At 39.3% G+C, this 23,326-nt stretch overlaps 1 protein-coding gene across 1 annotated transcript in view; it reads left to right on the forward strand.

Moving 5' to 3' along the window:
- Positions 1 to 23,326, forward strand: part of PDE11A (phosphodiesterase 11A) — a 467,408-nt gene that overhangs the window by 170,083 nt on the left and 273,999 nt on the right. The window contains exon 4 of the mRNA XM_050750610.1: positions 5,306 to 5,446. Coding sequence (XP_050606567.1) covers positions 5,306 to 5,446 — 141 coding nt within the window. The remainder of the gene's footprint in view (positions 1 to 5,305; positions 5,447 to 23,326) is intronic.

A 23,326-nucleotide genomic window follows, 5' to 3' on the forward strand; every position in this document is an offset into this window, starting at 1 on the left:
ATCCAAATCCCCGCCCTTATGGAACTTACTATTCATGAGAACAATAGATAATAGATAAGAAAACACATTTTTAAAATTGCATAGTATAGGTAGCGATAAATACTGCAAGGAAAAATAAAGTGAGATAAAGGGATAAAGGGTTGAGGAAGGTTGGGTTGGGAGGACGTGTATTTTAGAGGGTGATCAAAAAGGTCTCTATAAGGAGATGATCTATAAGCAGAAAGCTAAATCGAATGAAGGAGCAAAGCCACATGAAGGTCTGGGGAGAGCATTCTGGCCATGGAAATACCAAGTACAAAGGACTTGGGTCAGGAGAAAGCTTGGTCAGTGTGTTTAGAGAGCAGAGAGAAAGGGGGGAGTGAAAGGGAAAAAAAATAAAATGAGGATGTGGAGGCAGGCCAGATGGTAGAAAAGCCTGTGGGCATGGCAAGGGCTTTGGCTTTCATTCTGAGTGCAATGGAAAGCCATTAGACGATTTTGAGCTGAGTCTGACTTACTTTTAGTAGAGTTCACTCTGGCCTCCCTGGAGACGATAAACTGGCTGGGGAGGGAGGGAGAAGGCTGAAGCAGTGAGGAAACTTAGGGAAGAACTGTATTGAAGTCAAAAAATAATATGGCTGGGACTAGGGCAGTGAGAAGTGACAGACTTCCTCCAAAATTGGTGAAATCTACGGGGCTTACTGATATGGGAAATGAGTGAAAGAGACTTGTGGCTGGCACAGCTGGCAAGTAAACGGTTCGATACAGGAGTCTAAAGTTCTGGGGAGATGTCAGGACTGGAGATTGAGATTTGGGAACCAGCAGCATATAGAGGCTATTTAAAGCCAGGGATCTAGCTGGGTTAATTTAGGGATGGATATGTAGATGAGAGAATGGAAAGCTCCAAGGACACGCCCAGGAGCGAAAGAAGGTCACTAGAAGGAAGGACAAAAAGCAGATACTCGTTTCCTGGAAGGCAAGTTGGCATCAAGAAGCAGGACCTATTCAACTGTGTAAAATGTTTCCATTATCTGTTGAATTGGATATTGTCACGTGAGTCCATGTGAAGAGAGTATACCAACAGGCTTTGTATGAGCAGTAAGGCTGTTTATTTCACCTGGGTACAGGCGGGCTGAGTCTGAAAAAGGAGTCAGCAAAGGGTGATGGGATTATCATTAGTTCTTACAAGTTTGGGATAGGCGTACAAAGTACATTCTTAAGGGTGGTGGAGAATATTACAAAGTACCTTCTTAAGGTTGGGGGAGACTATATCATATTAGTTAGGGTAGGGCAGGAACAAATCACAATGGTGGAATGTCATCAGTTAAGGCTATTTTCACTTCTTTTGTGGATCTTCAGTTGCTTCAGGCCATCTGGATGTATACGTGCAGGTCACAGGGGGATATGATGGCTTAGCTTGGGCTCAGAGGCCTGACAGATATCCCAGATTTTCTTCTCTTTTTCTCCTATCCTGGAGCTAGTCTGCATTGTTATTTGTAAAACTTTCATCACTCGTTAATAAAGCAGCAATTTTAAATTAGAAACAATAAAATTACTATAATGTGATTTGTCAGTGCAAGACTCAAGGCACAATTAGTTTTTCCTCTGAGGTGAATGTTCTTGTTTATGGATCCCAGAGGCTCTCTCCATGCAATCACAACAAATTGAAAAGTTAAATAATTGTTCAGTTAATATGATCCATCTGAAGAAATAGTCTAGATGATTAAAGAAATAATGTTTTCCCCATTAATAACAGGGCATTTTGCTTGTAATTACTCAGAAAATTCTGATTTTTAATATCTGAACATGAAATTATTGTGCATTGACCCCTTACAGAGATTTGCTGTCCAAATGCCAAATAGCAAAATTCACTTAAAAGTTTTTTCACCTTTTGTTGTTCCTGTTTGCTTTGGGATCATGGAGCAATATGGTCCTTAGCTCTGTTCGGTCTTTCTTTAGAGATAATGTAACCACCCAGTGGGTTCACTTTGCCCACTGCCTAGACAAAGTCAATTTCTCAAGGCAGGGAAATTGCAATAGAGAAAGGTTAATTCACCGAGTTGGCTGTGTCAGAGACCAGAGTTTTATTATTACTCAAATCAGTCTCCCCAGATCAGAGTTTTTAAGGATAATTTGGTGGGTGGGGGAAGGCCAGTGAGTAGGGAATGCTGATTGGTTGGGTTGGAGATGAAATCATAGAGAATTGAAACTGTCCTCTTGCCCTGAGTTAGCTCCTGGGTCGGGAAGGTCACAAGATCAGATGAGCCAATTTATCGATCTGGGTGGTGCCAGCTGATCCATCAGTTGCAGGGTCCACAAAATATCTGAAGCACTGATCTGAGGAGCAGTTTAGGAAGAGTCAGCTGTATGACTCCTAAGCCATAATTTCTGATTTTGTGGCTAATTTGTTAGTCCTACAAAGGCATTCTAGTCCCCAGAGAAGAAAGAGGTTGTTTTGGGAAAGGGCTATTATCATCTTTGTTTTAAACAATAAACTATAAACTATGTTCCTCCCAAAGTTAGTTCAGCCTATGCCCAGAAATGAACAAGGACAGTTTGGAGATTAGAAGAAAAATGGAGCTGGTTAGGTCAGCCCAGCGATAATTTTGCAATGGTGGTTTCAATAACCCTACCTAGGATATTTGGTCCTCTTTCAGTTGCTCGGTGAACTGGACTTATTTCATGTTTTTCCTAACTCATTCAAATGCCTTTTTTTTTTTTTTTTTTTTTTTTTTTTTTTTGAGGTGGAGTCTCACTCTTTCACCCAGGCTGGAGTGCAGTGGCGTGATCTCGGCTCACTGCAACTTCTGCCTCCCAGGTTCAAGTGATTCTCCTGCCTCAACCTCCTGAGTAGCTGGGACTACAGGTGTACACTACCACACCCAGCTAATTTTTTTGTATTTTTAGTAGAGACGGGGTTTCACCATGTTGCCCAGGCTGCTCTAGAACTCCTGGCCTCATGTGATCTACCTGCCTTGGTCTCCCAAAGTGCTGGGATTATTGGCATGAGCCACCATGCCCAGCTACTCAAATGCTTTTTTACCTGAATAGATTCAGAGAAGAAATTTTCACGTTTCAGTGGTTTCAGGACAAATCAAATTCATTATTGAAGTTGAAAATTAGTCATGTCCCTGAGATGATGATTAGCACCATGATGAATAGGTGTGAATTTGACAATTCATGAAATCCTTTTGTGAGAGATTAGACTTGAAATTGCACCTCTTTCTACATTCTATTGAATCAAGTGCCCTCTGGGCAATTCGCTGTCTGTGTAATTTTCTGATTGCTGTCTGAGAGAAGCATAATATCTACCATGTGTACATAACCTACCATTCTTAAATCTCTGGAAACATCCATGCCATTAAAAATTCCAAGCAAATATTGTTTATTTTTATTTTTTATTTTTCACAAATGCATACCTGACCTGAGCAAACAAACATTATTTCAATGCAAAAAAAAAAAAAAAAAAAAAAATTGCAGCTAATTTCTTAGCTGGAGAAAATCACAGGTTACTACAATTTAATTTTTAAATAAGTACACAGTTTTCAAGTTAGAGCTTCAGATTTTTTTCTAAGTCGTGTACTTTTCATTCTGCTGTTTAAAAAAAAAATTAATGTATTTCTTTCCTGATATATAAATATCTAAATGTTCTCCTGGACAGTTTGGGATAAAGCAGTATGTCCTCTTGTGTAGAGGAATTAAGGAGGGTATATATGTATGTGTGTACATATATATTTATTTATATATATGGAGGGTATATATATTTTATATATGAAGGATATGTATATATTATATATATTTATATTATATATGTAATTTATATATTTATATTTAGCAAAGACTAAATGTAAATTACATATATTTTATATATATATATATTTTTTTAAGAATCTGAACCTTAATTAGCATTCACCTCTCTAATTCTTTCAGAGTTGTATAAGGGATGTGTATTAGTGAAAAAGTCTGAAGTTTGACCAAGAATCTCTTTCTTCCTGATAGTGAGGAAGAGCTGCTTTGTAATTTTCGGAAATCAATGTGCTTTAGAGGTATTCATTATTTATAAAATATTGTTTTTTGTTTTTGTTTTTGTTTTTTGTTTGTTTGTTTGTTTTTGAGAAAGGGTCTCACTCTGTTGTCCAGACTGGAATGCAGTGGTGCGATCTCGGCTCACTGCAACCTCTGCTCCCTGGGCTCAAGCGATTCTCCTGCCTCAGCCTCCAGAGTAGCTGGGACCATAGGCACATGCCACCATGCCTGGCTAATTTTTTTTGTATTTTTAGTAGAGATGGGGTTTCACCATATTAGCCAGGCTGGTCTCAAACTCCTGACCTGGTGATCCACCTGCCTCGGCCTCCCAAAGTGCTGGGATTACAGGCATGAGCCACTGCCCCAGCCAAAATATTGGGTTTGTACCTAGTTGCATTGCATAAAAATTACTATAGGAGAGGAGAAATGCCTATAGCTAATGGTTATGTGATCCCTGTGTCAAACTGAAATATTAATAATCAGAATTTAGTTCTAAAGAGTTTATTAAAGTGAAAAGCTGGGAATGGCCAATCCAGGAGATGCAGACTCCAGAGAAATAGGGTAAATGTTCCAAAGTTAAAAGTTAGACTCTTGCTTCTATAGGCACAAAGCAACGAAATCTAATAGGATTTCAGCATTTTCTATACAAGGCTGGTGTATGAGTTATAACAATATAATTAATTACAGTTTGTTTTCTTTTCTATACAACTTGTTTTCTTTATAGCTGGTTTTCATTTTCTTTCCAATTTAAAAGAGTATATTTAACATTCCATCTTAAGGCACTGTGATGGCCGTGGAGTCCTTGTGTGAGAGGAGAAGAGGGAAGTTAATCTGTAGTGAAGATCAACAGTGAAGAGGGAAAGGGTCTTCTCTGGTGCTCTTTAGTAATTTTCAACATTTTACAAAACAATGTTGGTAAGGAAGAAGGCTAATCTATAGTGAGAGAAACAAGGGTTATAGTTGACTTGGTTACACCTGCCTCTCAAGTGACCCCTATAATCATCATCCTTTAAGACTCAAAATAATCTAGAGTTCCAATAGCTTAGGTTTTGAGTTACTTATTTTCAAACCTGTTACAAGAACTAGCTCTATTCTCAAGTTGTATTTTGCAGTTTAAGCATGTATTCTAAAATTGAGTGATAAAAACATATCAAAACAATCATAAAAGTTTTTAAAATTAGCTACACAAAAAGATTTATTGTATTTTATTAAAGCAAAGACTAAATTAAATTTTAAGGAAAAAAAACAACGTTTTTTCAGTTTTACATCCACCTAAATACAACTATTTCATATTTTCTAGGCTTTGCTAGAGGTGGTTAATGACCTCTTTGAAGAACAAACTGACCTGGAGAAAATTGTCAAGAAAATAATGCATCGGGCCCAAACTCTGCTGAAATGTGAACGCTGTTCTGTTTTACTCCTAGAGGACATCGAATCACCAGTAAGTTATCTGTTATCTTTTAAAGTTGAAGACGGTGTGAATAGAATAAAGTTGAGTTTATTTGTATTTAAACTTGTGAAATTGACTTGAATCACTCTCTTCCTGACTCTTCAATCATGAGGCAACTTTTCATAAAACAAGAGTTTTTTATTTTCTTTATGTGTATTTCATTCTCATTTTTCAGTCAACTTAGAAACATAGACTTTAAGCTAACAGGGACTTTCTAGATCTATCCCAGGCCTTTGTAATTGCAGATGAAGGAACTAAGGGGTTCAGTGATTTGCCCAACCTCACACAACTCCATTAGAAGATAAACTCAAGTGTCTGTCTCACATTTTATTTACCTATGAAGGGTAATGCCTTCAGCATTTCTGGGGGTGGATTTCAGTCCAGACAATGCTCCATGGTCTTCGTAAGGCAAGGAGGAAGCAAACAAATGAGTGGAGATTCAGTACCCTTAGCTCTTGGAGCCCAGACAAACTGGACTCGAGCAGATTGGAATGGCCGGTCGTTGCTGGGCTGTTCCCTGCAGCAGGTTTGTCCTGTGGAGGCTTCCAGGTTCTTTCACAGCTGCTGTGAACCTGTGAATTCCGGCACAGAGTAGCCTTACCAGGTGAAGAGGGCCGCTGTTCACTTCCCTGCAGGAGTTCCTGCCACTCCAGAAGGAAGCATCTCATTCAGGGCCTTAGGGCTGCCTCACCGTGGCTATTTGTGGCCAGCTTTCTGGTTTTATTAAGCCCTTTGGCTTTCAGGGGGAAATCTGCTGGGTAGATAAGCAACAATATTGAAATAATAATCATCATCAATCTAAATTCTTGAAAGCTAAATGTCTAAACCCTTGGCAGCAATTTAATATCTTTGCTGAGAACTTGCTTCAAAGATCAGGAATTGTCTAGCAATTAAGAGTTGCTTTAATACCTGACAGAATGTTATTTTGCCACACTTTACTTACAAAAGATTATTCCCTTTGCCTTTAGGTTTATTTTCCTCAAAGAATAAGAACCTTAGGGTAAATTTTGGAGATTCAATAATAAGTATTGTAAGACTCACAATAATGAGTTTCTTTTAAAATCTACGTCTAAAATGTTTAGAAGTGTTTCCCCAGATTTTAGCAGAGATTGGGGCTATTTCTGTTTCAGTCAGTGTGGTTTACACAAACAATAGCCTGAAAAGTATCCTGTGACTGTATAAATCTCAGCTGAACCTTGGGAGAACATGCACACACACACACTCCAATAGCCCATACTTAATGGAGTGCTTTCAGAAACTTTGTGAAACATTTGCATTCATTTAATCCTCATCTTATAAGGTAGGTGTTATTATCACCCTATAATAATTTTATAGATGAGGAAATAAGGCTCAGAGAGTTGCGTGACTTGCCAGTCACCTCCACTGCCTGACTCTAAAGCCCCTTAAAGGATGGGAAGCGGTGGGGGTGCTCATTAGTACCTGGCAGGTTTCAGGGCCACAGAGAAGCCCCCATTAAACAAAGGCAGGAAGGGCAACTGTTGGGGCTTTGGCTTCCAGGATAATCTGAACCACCCCAAGGTCCCTGTGGGAGCAAGTGGCCGGGGGTGAGGGTCAGGGGTAGGTAGGCTGGAATCTGGACACAGGCAAACTCATTGTTTGCTAGCTCACTTGTAAACAGATATGAAAGCAACTTAAACCATCTAAGGGTGGTCATTCTTGCTAATCTTCTAACTTGAACTCGTTTTTATGGTGTGGTCTAACTCTGGCAAATGACCAAAAAAGTATAGATGATGGAAGTTGATATTGAATGTAGGGGCAGAGCTGGAGGGAACGGTAGAAATAGCAATATCTTCATGGTATGAAGTAGGGAGAGGAGTGGTCAAAAAACACCATCTAGTTAGGGTAGATGGTACAAACGATAACAGCACTGGCTGGTATTCTACTGAAAGTTCAAAAGGCCTCTTTGCTATCACTGCTGAACACTCTAAGACTAATGTTGGGGCAGAAAATTCTGGAACACTCCTCATTATATCTTCTCTTTTCTTACCCACCCCCCTCCAAAGTGATATTGATGGAAAAACCAAACTCTGTAAAATATTTTATTTTTGTTTTGTTTTGGTTTTTTGATTTTTTTAATTCTAATGTTCTAAATTTTAATTGATAAATAATAATTTTATGTATTTATGGTATACAGTGTGATGTTTTGATACATGTATATATTGTGGGATGATTAATTAATATATGCATCCCCTCACATACTTATTTTTTGTGGGAAGGACATTTGAACTTCACTCTTAGCAATTCTGAAATATACCTTGTTACTAATTATAGTCACCATGCTGTGTAATAGAGCTCAAAAACATATTCCTTCCGTCTAATGAAACTTGTACACTGTGACCAACAACTCTCCACTCACTTTTACTTTTAGCCGCTGGCAACTACCATTCTACTTTTTGCTCCTATGAGTTCAACTTTTTAAATTTTAGAAATAAGTGAGATCATCCAGTATTTGTCTTTCTGTACCTGGCTTATTTCACTTAACATCCTTCAAGCTAATTCATGTTGTTTGAAATTACAAAATTTTATTCTTTGTAAAGGCAAGATAGCTTTTTTTTGTTGTTGTTGTTGTTGTTGTTGTTGTTGAGACGGAATCTCGCCCTGTCCCCCAGGCTGGAGTGCAATGGCGCAATCTCAGCTCGCTGAAACCTCCATCTCCTGGGTTCAAGTGATTCTCCTGCCTTAGCCTCCCGAGTTGCTGGGATAATAGGTGCCCACCACCATGCCCAGCTAATTTTTGGGGTTTTGCCATGTTGGCCAGGCTGGTCTCAAACTCCTGACCTCAGTTGATCCACCCGCCTCAGCGTCCCCAAGTACTGGTATTATAGGTGTGAGCCATGGCGCCCAGCCCAGAATAGCATATTTTAAATGGATAAGTGTTTCTATTACCTTGTGTGTTTTACAGACTTATTATTGAAAGTTTCCTCTGTCATCAAGTCCCTCAAAGCACCTCCAGAAAAGCATCTCTTGAAATATGAAACTCACTCCTTTTTTTTTTTAACTTTTATTTTAGGTTCAGGTATACATGTGCAGGTTTGTTATATAGGTAAAGAGGCTTTTTCTGAGCCAATATGAGTGACTGTGGCCCAGGGGAAATACAAACAAAAGAAGCCTTGAGTAAGTGGTCCCAAGGTAGTTGGATCGCAGTTTGGTTTTATACATTTTTTGGAGGCAGGAGTTACAGGGAAAGACATACATCAATACATGGAAGGTATATATTGGTTTGGCACGAAAGGGCAGGATATCTTGAAGCAGGGACTTACAGGTTATAGGTAGGTTCAGAGATTCTTTAATTTGCAATTGATTAAAGGAGTAAGGCTCTATCTAAAACTCAGAGTCAGCAGAAAGGAATGTTTCAAATTAAGATAAGGATGCTATGTAGCAAGGTTGGTGGCTTGCAGGAATGACTTAACCCTTCCTTGCCTTACATGTGTTAGGTCTTGTTTATAATTTGGTATCTTATTGCCAGAATGAGTCTGTTTCATGAGTCTATGACCTCTATTTGAACATTAATGCTGCTCAGCTGTGTATGAACTTCAAAACGGAGGGCAAATAATGAGAAGGCTATTTGACTTTCCTTCCATTTATGGCCAGGAATTCAGTTTTTAAGGTTTTTCTTGGGTCCCCTTGGCCAAGAGGGGGTCTGTTCAGTTGGAGTAGGACTTTATTTTTAGTTTATAGTGAGAATGAGCTCCTCTAACACCATAGGGATGAACTCTGAAAGTAAAAGTGAACCAGGTGAAAAAAAATATTAATCTGTTCAGTATTGTTCCAGAAGCTGTAAAGACTTGTTGGCAAGTCTGCTGCCTGTGGAGGTGGTAGGAGAAGTTTGGGGTAAAAGTATCTATTTATGTGGCATCCCCAGCAGAAAACCTACCAATGCTGGGCATTCCTTTAATACACTTCTCACCAAAGGCTTCTCAAGACTTTAGGCTTGTAGGTGTCACAGTTCTGTGCACCACCCAAGTTGTGCAGTAGAAATTATAGAAAGGAGATGAGAAACAGTCACGCCACATTCAGGAGAAGAAGCCAGGATAAACAGGAGAATGTTTATCTCTGCCCCCACATTCAATGTCAGCTTCCATCATCTGTACTTTTTTGGTCATTTGCCAAAGAGTTAGACCACACCATAAAAACGAGTCCAAGTTAGATGATTAGCAAGAATGACCACCCTTCTAATCTACTGTATTAGAAGATTTTCAAACTTGACAAAGTTATTTTTACTGGAAATATTTCAATAATAAGTATATTTTTATAATAATAAAGGAATCCATATAAGATCTCCGTATTACCAAGCAAATCCACAGTTCAATTATACCTTTTCCATATTAATTATGACCTTTCTTTCTTTCTTATTATCAATGAACCTGTCACTAGCAGGATGCTTCTTAGACAGTCTTCATCACCTCTGATGCCGCTGGTATTTATGATAAACACCAAAGAGCTTTTTCTTATGCAAATTGCTAGTTCCATTTTTTAGATGTGTTATAACCAATAATTATCTACATAATGTAAAGCAAAAATTTCAGGAAAAAAAGATTGATATCAAGGGGTTAAGGGAAGTCTCCCTGTCCACACCCCTCCCCAGCTTGACAGTAAGCATGTGGTATGTTACTTCAGGGGAGGAATGACTGAGAATACGGGAACAGTTAAATGGAATTTTAAGTTCCAAAATGGACTTTTAAAATTTATAGCAGGGCTTTGCACAGTAGCATGCACCTACAGTCCCAGCTACTCAGGAGGCTGAGGCAGGAGGATTGCTTGAGCCCAGGAGTTCAAGGACAGCCTGGGCAAAATAGTGAAACACCACCTCTGAAAATCAATCAGTCAATAAATAAATGAATAAATAAATAATTTAAAATTTATAGCAGGGTTATTCTGGAAAACCAAAACTTTTTCCTAAAGGCTTGAATGAATCAGAACGTAAAATTATGAACAAAACAGTAGAATGGAAAGAGAATAGATGAAGCCATAGACTATCCCATTCTTGGATTGCCTGGACTAAGGGAGGAGAATCGGAGAGGAGAATAAGAAATGTGAGGTCATCAGTCTTCCTAACCTTGCTCCCAGACTCAATTCTCCGTATAGTGATGGTAGTGGGCGTTGGAGAGCGGGTGGGGGGAGTTGAAACTTCCCCTAGACACCATGGCAGGAAAAATAGGTGACAATGTCAGAGGCGTTAAGAGGCAGTGAGAGCCTGACAGCTTTTCTAGAGTCCCGAAGGAGCATAAGAGGCAAATGCAGCTTTCCCCATTTCCTGGCAGACATTAACAGAGGGAGGGCTGGGGCCTGAAGAAGCCTAGCTGTCAGGATGAGGAAGGGACAGGGTTGTGACCTGGTGCTGAAGGGGCTGTGGATATTTATGCATATCCAGTGTTAGGAATGACTATGCTGAGGGCCAGCAAGGCCTTCTTATCTCAGAACAGAGGCCAATCTGCTTGAGCGGGTGACTGCAGACCTGCCGTGTCTCTTCCAAGCACCCGGAAAGGTGCAGGTCACCTTGGTGAAAATTTCAGTATTAAATGAGTTTAAATCTGAAATGACTGAGAAAACCTGAAGTGGCGGATTTAACTGGAGTAATCTCTTTTGTATTCTGTCAATAAGCAGGCTTGGGGTCAAGCAGATAAATTTAGTTGAATTATAGAAAAAGGATATGTTATTTTTTTGTATAGCTGTATCTGTGAACTTTTAAATCTATAATCAATATGCAAATTATATTCTATAATTAGTTATCTTGTATTCAATCCACATATGTAACAATTAGATAGATGGGGAGAATGATGTATTATTCTATAAATGTTTTGGAAGCAAATGGCTGGCAATTTGGGGAAAAAAGAACCGTAAGAAGCTGGATTTCTAGTTCATACCTATAAAAATATAATTTTTATAAAAGGCAAAATTATGATTCATATAAATATAAAACAAATGCAAGCTGAAGATTTTTTAAACTCATTAATGTATGAGAGAACCAATATGATGTTAAAATCAGTCCAAAGAGTACTTGAGAAGTTAGGTATTTATGGGCAATGTTAGGATGCAATTTCAAAGTTAAAAACAACACTGGTTAAAGACAAAACTAAGCCATAAACTATAACCTTCAAGATTATCTTTTCTACTGGAGAGAATCACTTGTATCTCTACCAGAGAAAGGTACAAGTTAACATGTAATTTCACTAAATCTGGAGTCTTTTATCTGTATTAACCAGTGAGAGGAAGGAACAAAGTACATTTCTTAGATCAGAAATCGGCAATGTTTTCTGTAAATGCCCAGATAGTAAATATTTTAGGGTTTGCAAGTCACACAGTCTCTATTGCAGCTACCTAACTTTGCCCATTATAACACAAAAGCAGTCATAGACAATATGTATAAAGAATGAGCATGGCTGTGTTGCAATAAAACTTTATTGACAAAAATAGGTAGTAGATCAGATTTGACTAGCAGACAAGGGTTTACAGATCACTGTTCTAGATAATCCTTTGCCCTCTTATAACACTGAAAAATGAGTACCCAGCTTTTTGCCTTATTTCTGTAATGCCAGTGTAAACTTCAGATGAATCAAAGATTTAATGTTAAAAAATCAAATGCAAAAATACCAGTTAATATGTTTTATTCATTTGGTAGGTAAAGGCTCATTAGAACAATCATTCAATTCTGATGAGAATAAGCACTTTCAAACAGCTCTATGATTTTTTTCAGCCATCAGATTGGTAAAGCTTGAAAATAATTGTAATAACCAGTATGAGTATGGGAATTAGAAAATTGACTTTCTCGTTACTGATAGTGGGAACTTAAGTTGGGATAACTTTTATGGACATCAGTTTGGTAAAATATATTTGGAGATGGAGTCTTGCTCTGTCACCCAGGCTGGAGGCCCAGGCTGGAGTGCAGTGGCGTGATCTCGGCTCACTGCAACCTCCGCCTCCCGGGTTCAAGCAATTCTCCTGCCCCAGCCTCCCGAATAGCTAAAAATATATTTTAACTTGAAAAAGGGATAGGCTTTGCACCCAGCAACTCCTCCTCTTAAAATTTAGAATAATGAAATGGATGGAGACCAGACCAAACCAAGTATATAAGAATACTTATTGCATTCCTATAGTAGTGTATTTAGTACTATATAGTATATTATATATATTCTATAGTATATTTATATATATAGTATATTATATATATCCTATATAGTATATTTCATATAGTAAATAATTCAAATATCAATATATTTATATAATGAAATTCTATGTAGTGTTTTAAAACAATGATATATGTCTATATTCATAGAAACAATGTCTTTGATACAATTTTAGGTGAATAATAAAGGGGAGAAACAACATATATAAAAAGCTGTTTTTATCAAAACATGGGTATATAAATGAGATTACATTTTCACAACCATTAAATTGAGGGAGCTTTAAATTTTCTCCTTTTGAGTCATATTTTCTTGTATCTTCTCTTCCAGGAAGAGTCATGAGTTTATCATCTCATGGAAGGAAAGGGCAGGTAGTCAACCTCTTAGCAAGAGAACAAACTTAAAAGTCAGGGTGCCAGGAGAGAGGATTTGCTAAATGGATTTATCTTTTCTTTTAGCAATTAAAGACCAATCTGAACACCAGGACAAGACATGCAAACTCCGTAATCCACAAAAGAAGTACTCATAACCCCATGCCACAAGTCATCACTCCACTTCCACCTCATATAAGGTTGGGAGGGCTGCTTAATTCAGTAGCAACTAGGTAAGATGAAGTATTGAATAAAAGGCTGAGTGAGGTTACTTGCCTTCAGCCATCTTGGGCAGAGCACAGTGTTCACCAAAATAAGTCACGTATACTTGCTTGAAACAGTAAGAGCAGATGCCTGGGCAGGCTCAGGGATGTTTCTTGAGTCCTCCTTGCTGCCATAGATTGGCAGAAGGGGTGGCCAGGGTGAGTGGAACAAAAAAAGTTGCAGACAAGTCATCCTGGAAACAAGGCTGTTGATGTATCAGGATAAATGGGAACATGAGTGGCAAGTCACCCTGCAGCTGCTTATCTTGGCCAGCTGAAGAGATTTAAAGGCTAATTCATTACACAAAAATATCTATGTCATATTGGACTTCACAGTAAGCATAGGAGACTTCTCACCAGGCAGAAACTGAAATGGCTGCTCAGAGCAGAGTGTTGGTGAGAAAACACTCAAAGATAATAGACTGAAATTCAAATGCAGCCACCCTAAATCATTCCCCTGACTTCGCCCTCCCTGTCCATTATTCATTTAAACATTAACACCCAACGAAGAACCACCAGCATGGGGCTCATGCAAAGATACTATAAGAAAAAAAGTAGGAAGGGATGTGAAAACAAAAGCCAAGTGAAAAACACACACCAGAAAAACGCTTAAAGTTTTCCATGAAATGAAATAAAAAATAATAAGATCTCTCAGGAAAAATAAAGTTGTTCAAGAAAGAGATACAAAAGCTTAAGGAATAAATGATAAGCAGTATAAAAGATAAGAAACTGGGTTGGTAGAGCTTGGAAAAAAGTAGAAGAAAAATATGTAGCTGCACAGAAAGGAATACTACATTAAAAACAAGAAGAAATAATACTTCTAAAATACTTTTAGGGACACAAAATTGAAAATAAAATGGAAAATAATAAAGCATTAAAAAAGGAGAATGATAAAAATGGAATCAGAATAACAGAGGTCCAAACTAAGGATAATTGGCAACTCTAAAGAGAACATGGCAAATGAAACAGGAAAAAAAACATTCAAAATTATAACACTAGGACATTTTATTGAGATAAAGGCAATCTTGGATTTACAGACTGAAGAAATACACCATTTCAGGCAAAATTGATACCGACTGCTTAGCACTGAAACACATTTGGTGTTAATAGACTTCAAAGATATTGGAAAAAGTATATGGGCATTTACACACAAAAAAATCAAAGCACCTATTGCAGGAAAATTCATTCGGATGTTAGACTTTCTAGTCGCAGTCTCCTGTGCTAGAGGACAATGGGCAATATCTACAAAGTCCTCAGGGAAAAAAAATGTGACCCTCTAATTTTAACTCCAAAATTTAAAGCCAAACTCATAGACAATTACACAAGCTGTGGAGAGATATTTTCAAACATGCAAAGAAGAGCACTATAATGTTGTTCTAAGAAGCCCTTCCTGAAAAATATGACAGTTTGAAATCTAGCCAAGCAGGTGATGAGTGGGGAAGTTGGGATAAATAAGATGGGTATTGAGTATTGAACATATTTAAATATCGAAGTAAGGCTAAAAAACAATGGAGCATATACTTGTAGATACAAATGTAAACCTTATATTGTAAACTGTAACAACAGTGCTGGTTCCCCATGTTCTCCAAGTTCCACAAGTGCAACAGGTGGGTGTGGGCCTGCACGTGTACTGGGTCATATTACAGAAGAGGTCATATTACAACACTGTGCTTGGGAAATATATCCCTTTTCTATTGAGTGGTATCAAGCCTGGTGTTTGTCTGGGGAAAGATGTTACTTCATCTCTCAGGTTTGTTCACTGCAAATACAATCCTGAGAACTGAACTAAGGCCTTGCAGTCCTGACCTGCATGGCTTGGTTTTGTGGATTGCCTCTCTCAACAGGTATCTTTGGTTTTGTGGAATATTTTAATTTTAATGTGTCAAATTTATTAACCTCCCTTTTTGATTTGTGCTTTAAAGGTTTTGTTATAAAAATCTTTATCTACCTTTAGTTATAATGGCATTATTGTATATCTTTTTATATTCATTTGGTATGCATGGTCTTTTTTATCCATCTAGAATTTATGTTTTTGTGTGGAGTATAAAGCGGTATGTGTATAACCAATTATCTTAGAACTGTTTTGCCTCCACTTTGTAATGGCACTTCAAAATTATAGCATTTCCATATACACCTGGGTCTGTTTCTGAGCTCACAATTTTGTCTTGCTGGTCTATTTGTTTATTTCTCCACCAATATCTGTCTGAATTTCTGTAATTTTGTAATGCATTTTGATATCTGATAGGCCAAGTCCTCAGTGCTGTTCCCCTTTAAAACTGGCTTGCTTATTCTTGACCTGTCATTCTTCTCTAAAATTTTAATAGCAGCTTAGCAAGTTCCACGAAAACTCTGTATAGATTTTGATTGAAATTGATCTAATTTATAGATCAATTTGGGTGACTTCTGCAAGTAACAGAATATTCAAGGGCAAGTGTCGTTCACACTGAGAGCATTTATTAACTTACATGACGAGAAGTCTCCAGGAGGTGGTTCTGGGGATGGCGCAGCAGCCAGATGATGTGATCAGGGACCCAGTCTCTGTCCACCGCCCTCTGCTTGTCTCAGTAGTTGGCCATCACCAGCTGGCTTTTCCCTTTATAGTGCACCAGGCAGCACGTCTGCACATAACTGTGTTCAGAAGAAAGAGAAACTTATTTTCACATCCCTCTCTTTTCTCTCAGGGAGCAAAGTCCTTTTTGTTTGTTTGTTTGCTTGTTTGTTTGTTTGTTTGAGATAGGGTTTCACTCTGTCACCTAGAGTGCAGTGGCACCATCACAGCTCACTGCAGCCTTGACCTCCCAGACTCAAGTGATCCTCCCACCTCAGCCTCTCAAGTAGCTAGGAGTTCAGGTGCACACCATCACATCCAGCTAATTTTTGTAGAAATGAGGTTCCACTAGTTGCCCAAGCTGGTCTTGAACCACTGTGCTCAAGCAATACTTCCACTTTGGCCTCCCAAAGTGTTGGGATTACAGGCATGAGCCACCGCACCCAGCTGAGGAAAATCTTTTTATTTATTTATTTTTTTTTTGGAAGGGCTTATCCAGCTAATGTTTCCTAAGACCCCGTTAATCAAGAATGAAATGTCGTCCAAGTCATCTATATTCTTAATACTTTTCTATTATTCATCTATCAGTCCCTGATGACAGGTGTGTTCAAATTTTTAGCTTAACAGATTCCTCAATATTTTTTGTCCAATTATATAGGTTGTTGATTTAGTTGTTAGTATTAATTATGTGTTTTTGAATTGGGGGTTGCAGCTGATTTTGATGGGAGAGTGTTTTTGTTTGTTTGCTCGTGCCATTGCTTTCTTTCTTTCTCTCTTCCCCTCTTTGCTACCTGTCTAATAGTTTGCCCAGCTCCCTGACCCCAGTCAAGAACCAGGACCTATTCTGGTGGCTCAGATTTCCTGCTATGTAGTAATATTACACCAAGCTGGAGGCAGCTTGGTTTAGTTTCTTGGGGTGAAGCTGGGTCACCTGTTCCCTACGCCCCAGCAGGAACTGAAATTCCGACGATCGTTGCCAGCCTGTTTCTGGACTTGGAGTTCAACAGGCCTACATGTCTTCAGGCTTGTGAGTTTAGAGATCTTTTCCCTCCTTTCCCTTCTCCTCCCTACCCCTCTCCTTTTCTTCTCTCTTCCTTTCAATCTCTAAATGTCTTTCTGATTTCCTCTGTGTTTTATCAGTCTTTGCTCTGCTTTTGGAAGAGATCAGATGTGTAAAAGCATGAACTTATAGCACCATCTCTACTGACATTCTATATACTTTTATAGTTAGAAAACAAAACAGTATCATTTCAGGAAAATAAAAGTTTCTCCCTCCAAAAATAAGTTTTATTTCTATTTTATTAGGATAATTCCTGAAAACAAAAGTTCTATTTGTATTTTGTGATTCTAATACTCAAAAAAAACTGCTTATTGCAAATTTATGTTTTATGGCCTCTATATTTGAAGGGAATCAGGGAGAAAAAAATAATTCTGGTTGTAGAAGCCTTGATTCACCAAGATCTTAACTCTGCGTTTAGAAACTGCATTCATGGTCTTTAAGCTGGGCACTCGGATGTAAACTGTTCAGTTTACTGAATGGATGCCAAAAATAGAAGTGAGAAATGCTGTTCTAGCCCTTTCTCCTGACAAAATTAATATTTTGCTCCCTTTTGCTTCTCTTAAGTGTTTCAGTCCATTGATTTTAAGTGACTTTGTCAATGGTATTTTCCATTAGACTGGGAAGAAAGAAAGATTGCTCCATAGCTGGCTGCTGCTGTTAACATTAGGAACTATTTAACTCCTTGAACTGAATATTCCCAGCTTACTATTATTCCATCCTATGAACCTGTCTAAGCAATTCCTATCACTTCTCTTAGTTCTTTCCAGCTCAGGCATTTACTATTATTTCTATTTCTTTTTGTGTGTAGTCAAGGAAAGTGAATGTAGACATTTTAATCTTATGTCCTAAGGCACTGTCTCAAGTCCTAGTTTTTACAAGTGTTCTCTTCTCATGGATCATCCTGATGGCTGGCAGCTATTTCATTGTTCAGAACTCTACAAAGTACTTTCTAACTAAGCTTGTAAATACCTGGTTAGTGTCGAGTTTCTTTACAAAACTGTGAAGCATAAACTAACTAGGCACACTTGTTTTCTTATATCCTCCTTAGCTCTTTGGTCCTTTCGTAAATATACACACAATTAAGCCAGTGAACTAGATGGTCTTCCTGAATCCGACACTCAAGGGAAAGAGATGGGGTGAGCATCCTCCGATTGTTCTGGGGGCAGTCTGTAATTCAATGCCCTCCTTCTCAAGTGAGTTGTAAAAATTGCTTCAGCCTTTCCTTTCTATATCACTTACTTTCCATTTCCCTACCTTTCCTTCTTTGATTTTCCTTCTCCCTGTAAATAAGCCCACTTAAATTCAGTTTGATTTTTGCTCCAAGTGTTTTTCTAGTGTGCAAAATGGAGAGTATTAAAAAAACTCCTCTGATGATAACCCAAACTATTATTGTTATATACACAGTCATCCCTCAGTATCTGTGGGGTATTGGTTCCAGGACAGTGCATGGATACCAAAATCTATGCACACTCAAGTCCAGCAGTCAGTCCTGCAGAACCCACAGATAAGAAAAGTCAGCCCTCTGTATCTGCAGGTTTCACATTGCCCTGAATGCTGTATTTTCGACCTACATTTGGTTGTGGATGCAGAACCCATGGATAAAGAGGGCCAATTCTATTAACTGAAAAAATTTGCATATATACTACTATACACACACACACACACACACACACACACATCATTAATGTATTATATTACTTGTTCATACATATTAACTCATTTTATTAACTGCATATAGTAAATAAACTCACATCATTAATCATTTATATGTTAAATATACATACATATGCATATATATATATATATAAAATCTCCAACTACTGAATCCCTAACCCCACTGGCTATCTCCATTACATCCCATCCCAAATCTTCTCCACCTCTGATATTTCCTATTTTAGACAATAGAATCATCACCATGTAGTAAGTAACTCAAGCTAAAATCCGTAGAATAGTTTCCTAGTCATTCTCACTATTCTACATTCACTTGTGTCTATGATCTGTTGCTTCTACCTTGAAACATCATTTCTAGCCCTTCCTTCTCACTCCTTCTACCACCTTCTTCACTCTGTCTTTACTGATTTCTCACTAGGACATTTTTCCTCTGACTCATTTCTTGCTTGCAAACAGGGCACTCTTCTTTTCAATCAATTACCGCTTCTTTTTAAACATGCACTGGCCTCTCATATGATTCAAAACATTGGTAATTGTCTATTGCTTGTATAATAAAGCTCACACTGCCCAACATTCAAGGCCCATCACTTCTGCTTCTAACTTAACTTGCGGTTCTCCTCTCTAGTCCTCAGCCTTGCTCCATCCTTTTCTTCATCTCTACCCCACCTCCCCATGGTCAGCCTATGCATATATTAGTCTATTAGCACAAAAGATACATATCTTTGTGCAAATAGTCCCAGTGAAAGACAAAATGCACCAGACAGTGAAGATCATTTCATCTGGCTATTGCAATAGGGAGAATGCTCATTAATGGGAAACATCTCAAAGAAAAAGAAAGGTACTTGGGGTTTCACAGGAGCATATAGACAAGGGAGTTACCTACATCATTCATGAGCCTTACAGGAGTCATGAGGAAGGATGGAGAAACGTCTTATTTTGGAATGTGCTAGGGCAGGGTGGTCTGTTGAGGATAGCCAATTCTGGAACAGTGTTAGGGAGATTTCTTTATAATTACTATTTTGGGGGAGCACAGAGCTCAGGTAAAGTTCAACATTGTCAACTCTACTGGCTATTCTCTGGAACCCCTCCACTCCCCAACTATCTATGGTTGGTCTTTCTGTCTTTAGCTCAGTGCCCTTGAAGGCTGATCTTTACTTACCACACCACTTGGGCTCTCTTGTCCTCTGGCTGCCAGTTGGGTTTGACAAATAGAAGGTATGAGCAGAAGATTTAAGGGCCAGAGGAGTGAACGACATTGGGTGCAGTTATTTTCCTTATTCCTTCTCTACCAGTTCTAGGAGTGGCTAGATCCTTCCATGGCCTCTCTTCACATGGATATCAAACTCACCTCCAGGATCTCAAAATCACACTTCCTTTCTTCCCTCCCTCCCTCTTGTGTAACCTCAGACCTAGGAGGTTACACAAGACATGCTTTCCAAAGTTGCTAGTCCCTGGGTGCCTCACCATTCCTTATTGGGTTCTTTTCACCCTACCCACACTTCCATAGCTTTCCCCTTTTTTGAGTTATGTTCAGTTAAACTCTCAGAGTTCTCTATTTTCTCCCAAAATGAATTGATTTATTCCCTCAGCCTGGGAAACTTCCCCCGCTTGTCAGCCTAGAGCATTCCTGCTCATCACACAGTTCACATGAAGACTTCCTTAACACCTTCCTCTGTGCACTGGCAGCATTTTGGACGTACATTGTGGTGAAACATTTGTGAACTGTTTCCTCCTCTGTAATGTGTTGTGAGTTTCTCAAGGATAGGACATGATTTGTGCCCCTTGGTGTTTCCAGAGCCTATAGCAGTGCCTGGTGCACTAAGTATTTGATAAATGCTGACTTCATTAATAAATGATTAGAGTAAATTGGCATAAGTGAGAGATTTATTAAGCAGCATAGTAAGGGGGCGGAGCAAGATGGCCGAATAGGAACAGCTCCAGTCTCCAACTCCCAGCGCGAGCAACACAGAAGACCGGTGATTTCTGCATTCTCAACTGAGGTACTGGGTTCATCTCACTAGGGAGTGCCGGACAATCAGTGCTGGTCAGCTGCTGAAGCCCGACCAGCGAGAGCCGAGCAGGGTGAGGCACCGCCTCACCTGGGAAGCGCAAGGGGGAAGAGAATCCCTTTTCCTAGCCAGGGGAACTGAGACACACAACACCTGGAAAATCGGGTAACTCCCACCCCAATACTGCGCTTTAAGCAAACAGGCACACCAGGAGATTATATCCCACACCTGGCCGGGAGAGTCCCATGCCCACGGAGCCTCCCTCATTGCTCGCACAGCAGTCTGCGATCTAACCTCAAGGCAGCAGCGAGGCTGGGGGAGGGGCGCCTGCCATTGCTGAGGCTTAAGTAGGTAAACAAAGCTGCTGGGAAGCTCGAACTGGGTGGAGCTCACAGCAGCTCAAGGAAACCTGCCTGTCTCTGTAGACTCCACCTCTGGGGACAGGGCACAGCTAAACAACAACAACAAAAAAAGCAGCAGAAACCTCTGCAGACACAAACGACTCTGTCTGACAGCTTTGAAGAGAGCAGTGGATCTCCCAACACGGAGGTTGAGATCTGAGAAGGGACAGACTGCCTGCTCAAGTGGGTCCCTGACTCCCGAGTAGCCTAACTGGGAGACATCCCCCACTAGGGGCAGTCTGACACCCCACACCTCACAGGGTGGAGTACACCCCTGAGAGGAAGCTTCCAAAGTAAGAATCAGAGAGGTACACTCGCTGTTCAGCAATATTCTATCTTCTGCAGCCTCTGCTGCTGATATCCAGGCAAACAGGGTCTGGAGTGGACCTCAAGCAATCTCCAACAGACCTACAGCTGAGGGTCCTGACTGTTAGAAGGAAAACTATCAAAACCCCATCAGTACGTCACCACCATCAAAGACCAGAGGCAGATAAAACCACAAAGATGGGGAAAAAGCAGGGCAGAAAAGCTGGAAATTCAAAAAATAAGAGCGCATCTCCCCCTGCAAAGGAGCACAGCTCATCGCCAGCAACGGATCAAAGCTGGACGGAGAATGACTTTGACGAGATGAGAGAAGGCGGCTTCAGTCCATCGAACTTCTCAGAGCTAAAGGAGGAATTACATACTCAGTGCAAAGAAACTAAAAATCTTGAAAAAAGAGTGGAAGAATTGATAGCTAGAGTAATTAATGCAGAGAAGGTCATAAACGAAATGACAGAGATGAAAAGCATGACACGAGAAATACATGACAAATGCACAAGCTTCAGTAACCGACTCGATCAACTGGAAGAAAGAGTATCTGCGATTGAGGATCAAATGAATGAAATGAAGCGAGAAGAGAAACCAAAAGAAAAAAGAAGAAAAAGAAATGAACAAAGCCTGCAAGAAGTATGGGATTATGTAAAAAGACCAAATCTACGTCTGATTGGGGTGCCTGAAAGTGAGGGGGAAAATGGAACCAAGTTGGAAAACACTCTTCAGGATATCATCCAGGAGAACTTCCCCAACCTAGTAGGGCACGCCAACATTCAAATCCAGGAAATACAGAGAACGCCACAAAGATACTCCTCGAGAAGAGCAACTCCAAGACACATAATTGTCAGATTCACCAAAGTTGAAATGAAGGGAAAAATCTTAAGGGCAGCCAGAGAGAAGGGTCAGGTTACCAAAAAGGGAAGCCCATCAGACTAACAGCAGAACTCTCGGCAGAAACTCTACAAGCCAGAAGAGAGTGGGGGCCAATATTCAACATTCTTAAAGAAAAGAATTTTCAACCCAGATTTTCATATCCAGCCAAACTAAGTTTCATAAGTGAAGGAGAAATAAAATCCTTTACAGATAAGCAAATGCTTAGAGATTTTGTCACCAACAGGCCTGCCTTACAAGAGATCCTGAAGGAAGCACTAAACATGGAAAGGAACAACCGGTACCAGCCATTGCAAAAACATGCCAAAATGTAAAGACCATCAAGGCTAGGAGAAACTGCGTCAACTAATGAGCAAAATAACCAGTTAATATCATAATGGCAGGATCAAGTTCACACATAACAATCTTAACCTTAAATGTAAATGGACTAAATGCTCCAATTAAAAGACACAGACTGGCAAACTGGATAAAGAGTCAAGACCCATCAGTCTTCTGTATTGAGGAGACCCATCTCACATGCAGAGACATACATAGGCTCAAAATAAAGGGATGGAGGAAGATTTACCAAGCAAATGGAGAACAAAAAAAGCAGGGGTTGCAATACTAGTCTCTGATAAAACAGACTTTAAACCATCAAATATCAAAAGAGACAAAGAAGGCCATTACATAATGGTAAAGGGATCAATTCAACAGGAAGAGCTAACTATCCTAAATATATATGCACCCAATACAGGAGCACCCAGATTCATAAAGCAAGTCCTTAGAGACTTACAAAGAGACTTAGACTCCCATACAATAATAATGGGAGACTTCAACACTCCACTGTCAACATTAGACAGATCAACGAGACAGAAAGTTAAGAAGGATATCCAGGAATTGAACTCATCTCTGCAGCAAGCAGACCTAATAGACATCTATAGAACTCTCCACCCCAAATCAACAGAATATACATTCTTCTCAGCACCACATCGTACTTACTCCAAAATTGACCACGTAATTGGAAGTAAAGCACTCCTCAGCAAATGTACAAGAACAGAAATTATAACAAACTGTCTCTCAGACCACAGTGCAATCAAACTAGAACTCAGGACTAAGAAACTCAATCAAAACCGCTCAACTACATGGAAACTGAACAACCTGCTCCTGAATGACTACTGGGTACATAATGAAATGAAGGCAGAAATAAAGATGTTCTTTGAA

This window comes from Macaca thibetana, chromosome 12, assembly GCF_024542745.1.
Source record: "Macaca thibetana thibetana isolate TM-01 chromosome 12, ASM2454274v1, whole genome shotgun sequence".
Lineage (NCBI taxonomy): Eukaryota > Metazoa > Chordata > Mammalia > Primates > Cercopithecidae > Macaca > Macaca thibetana.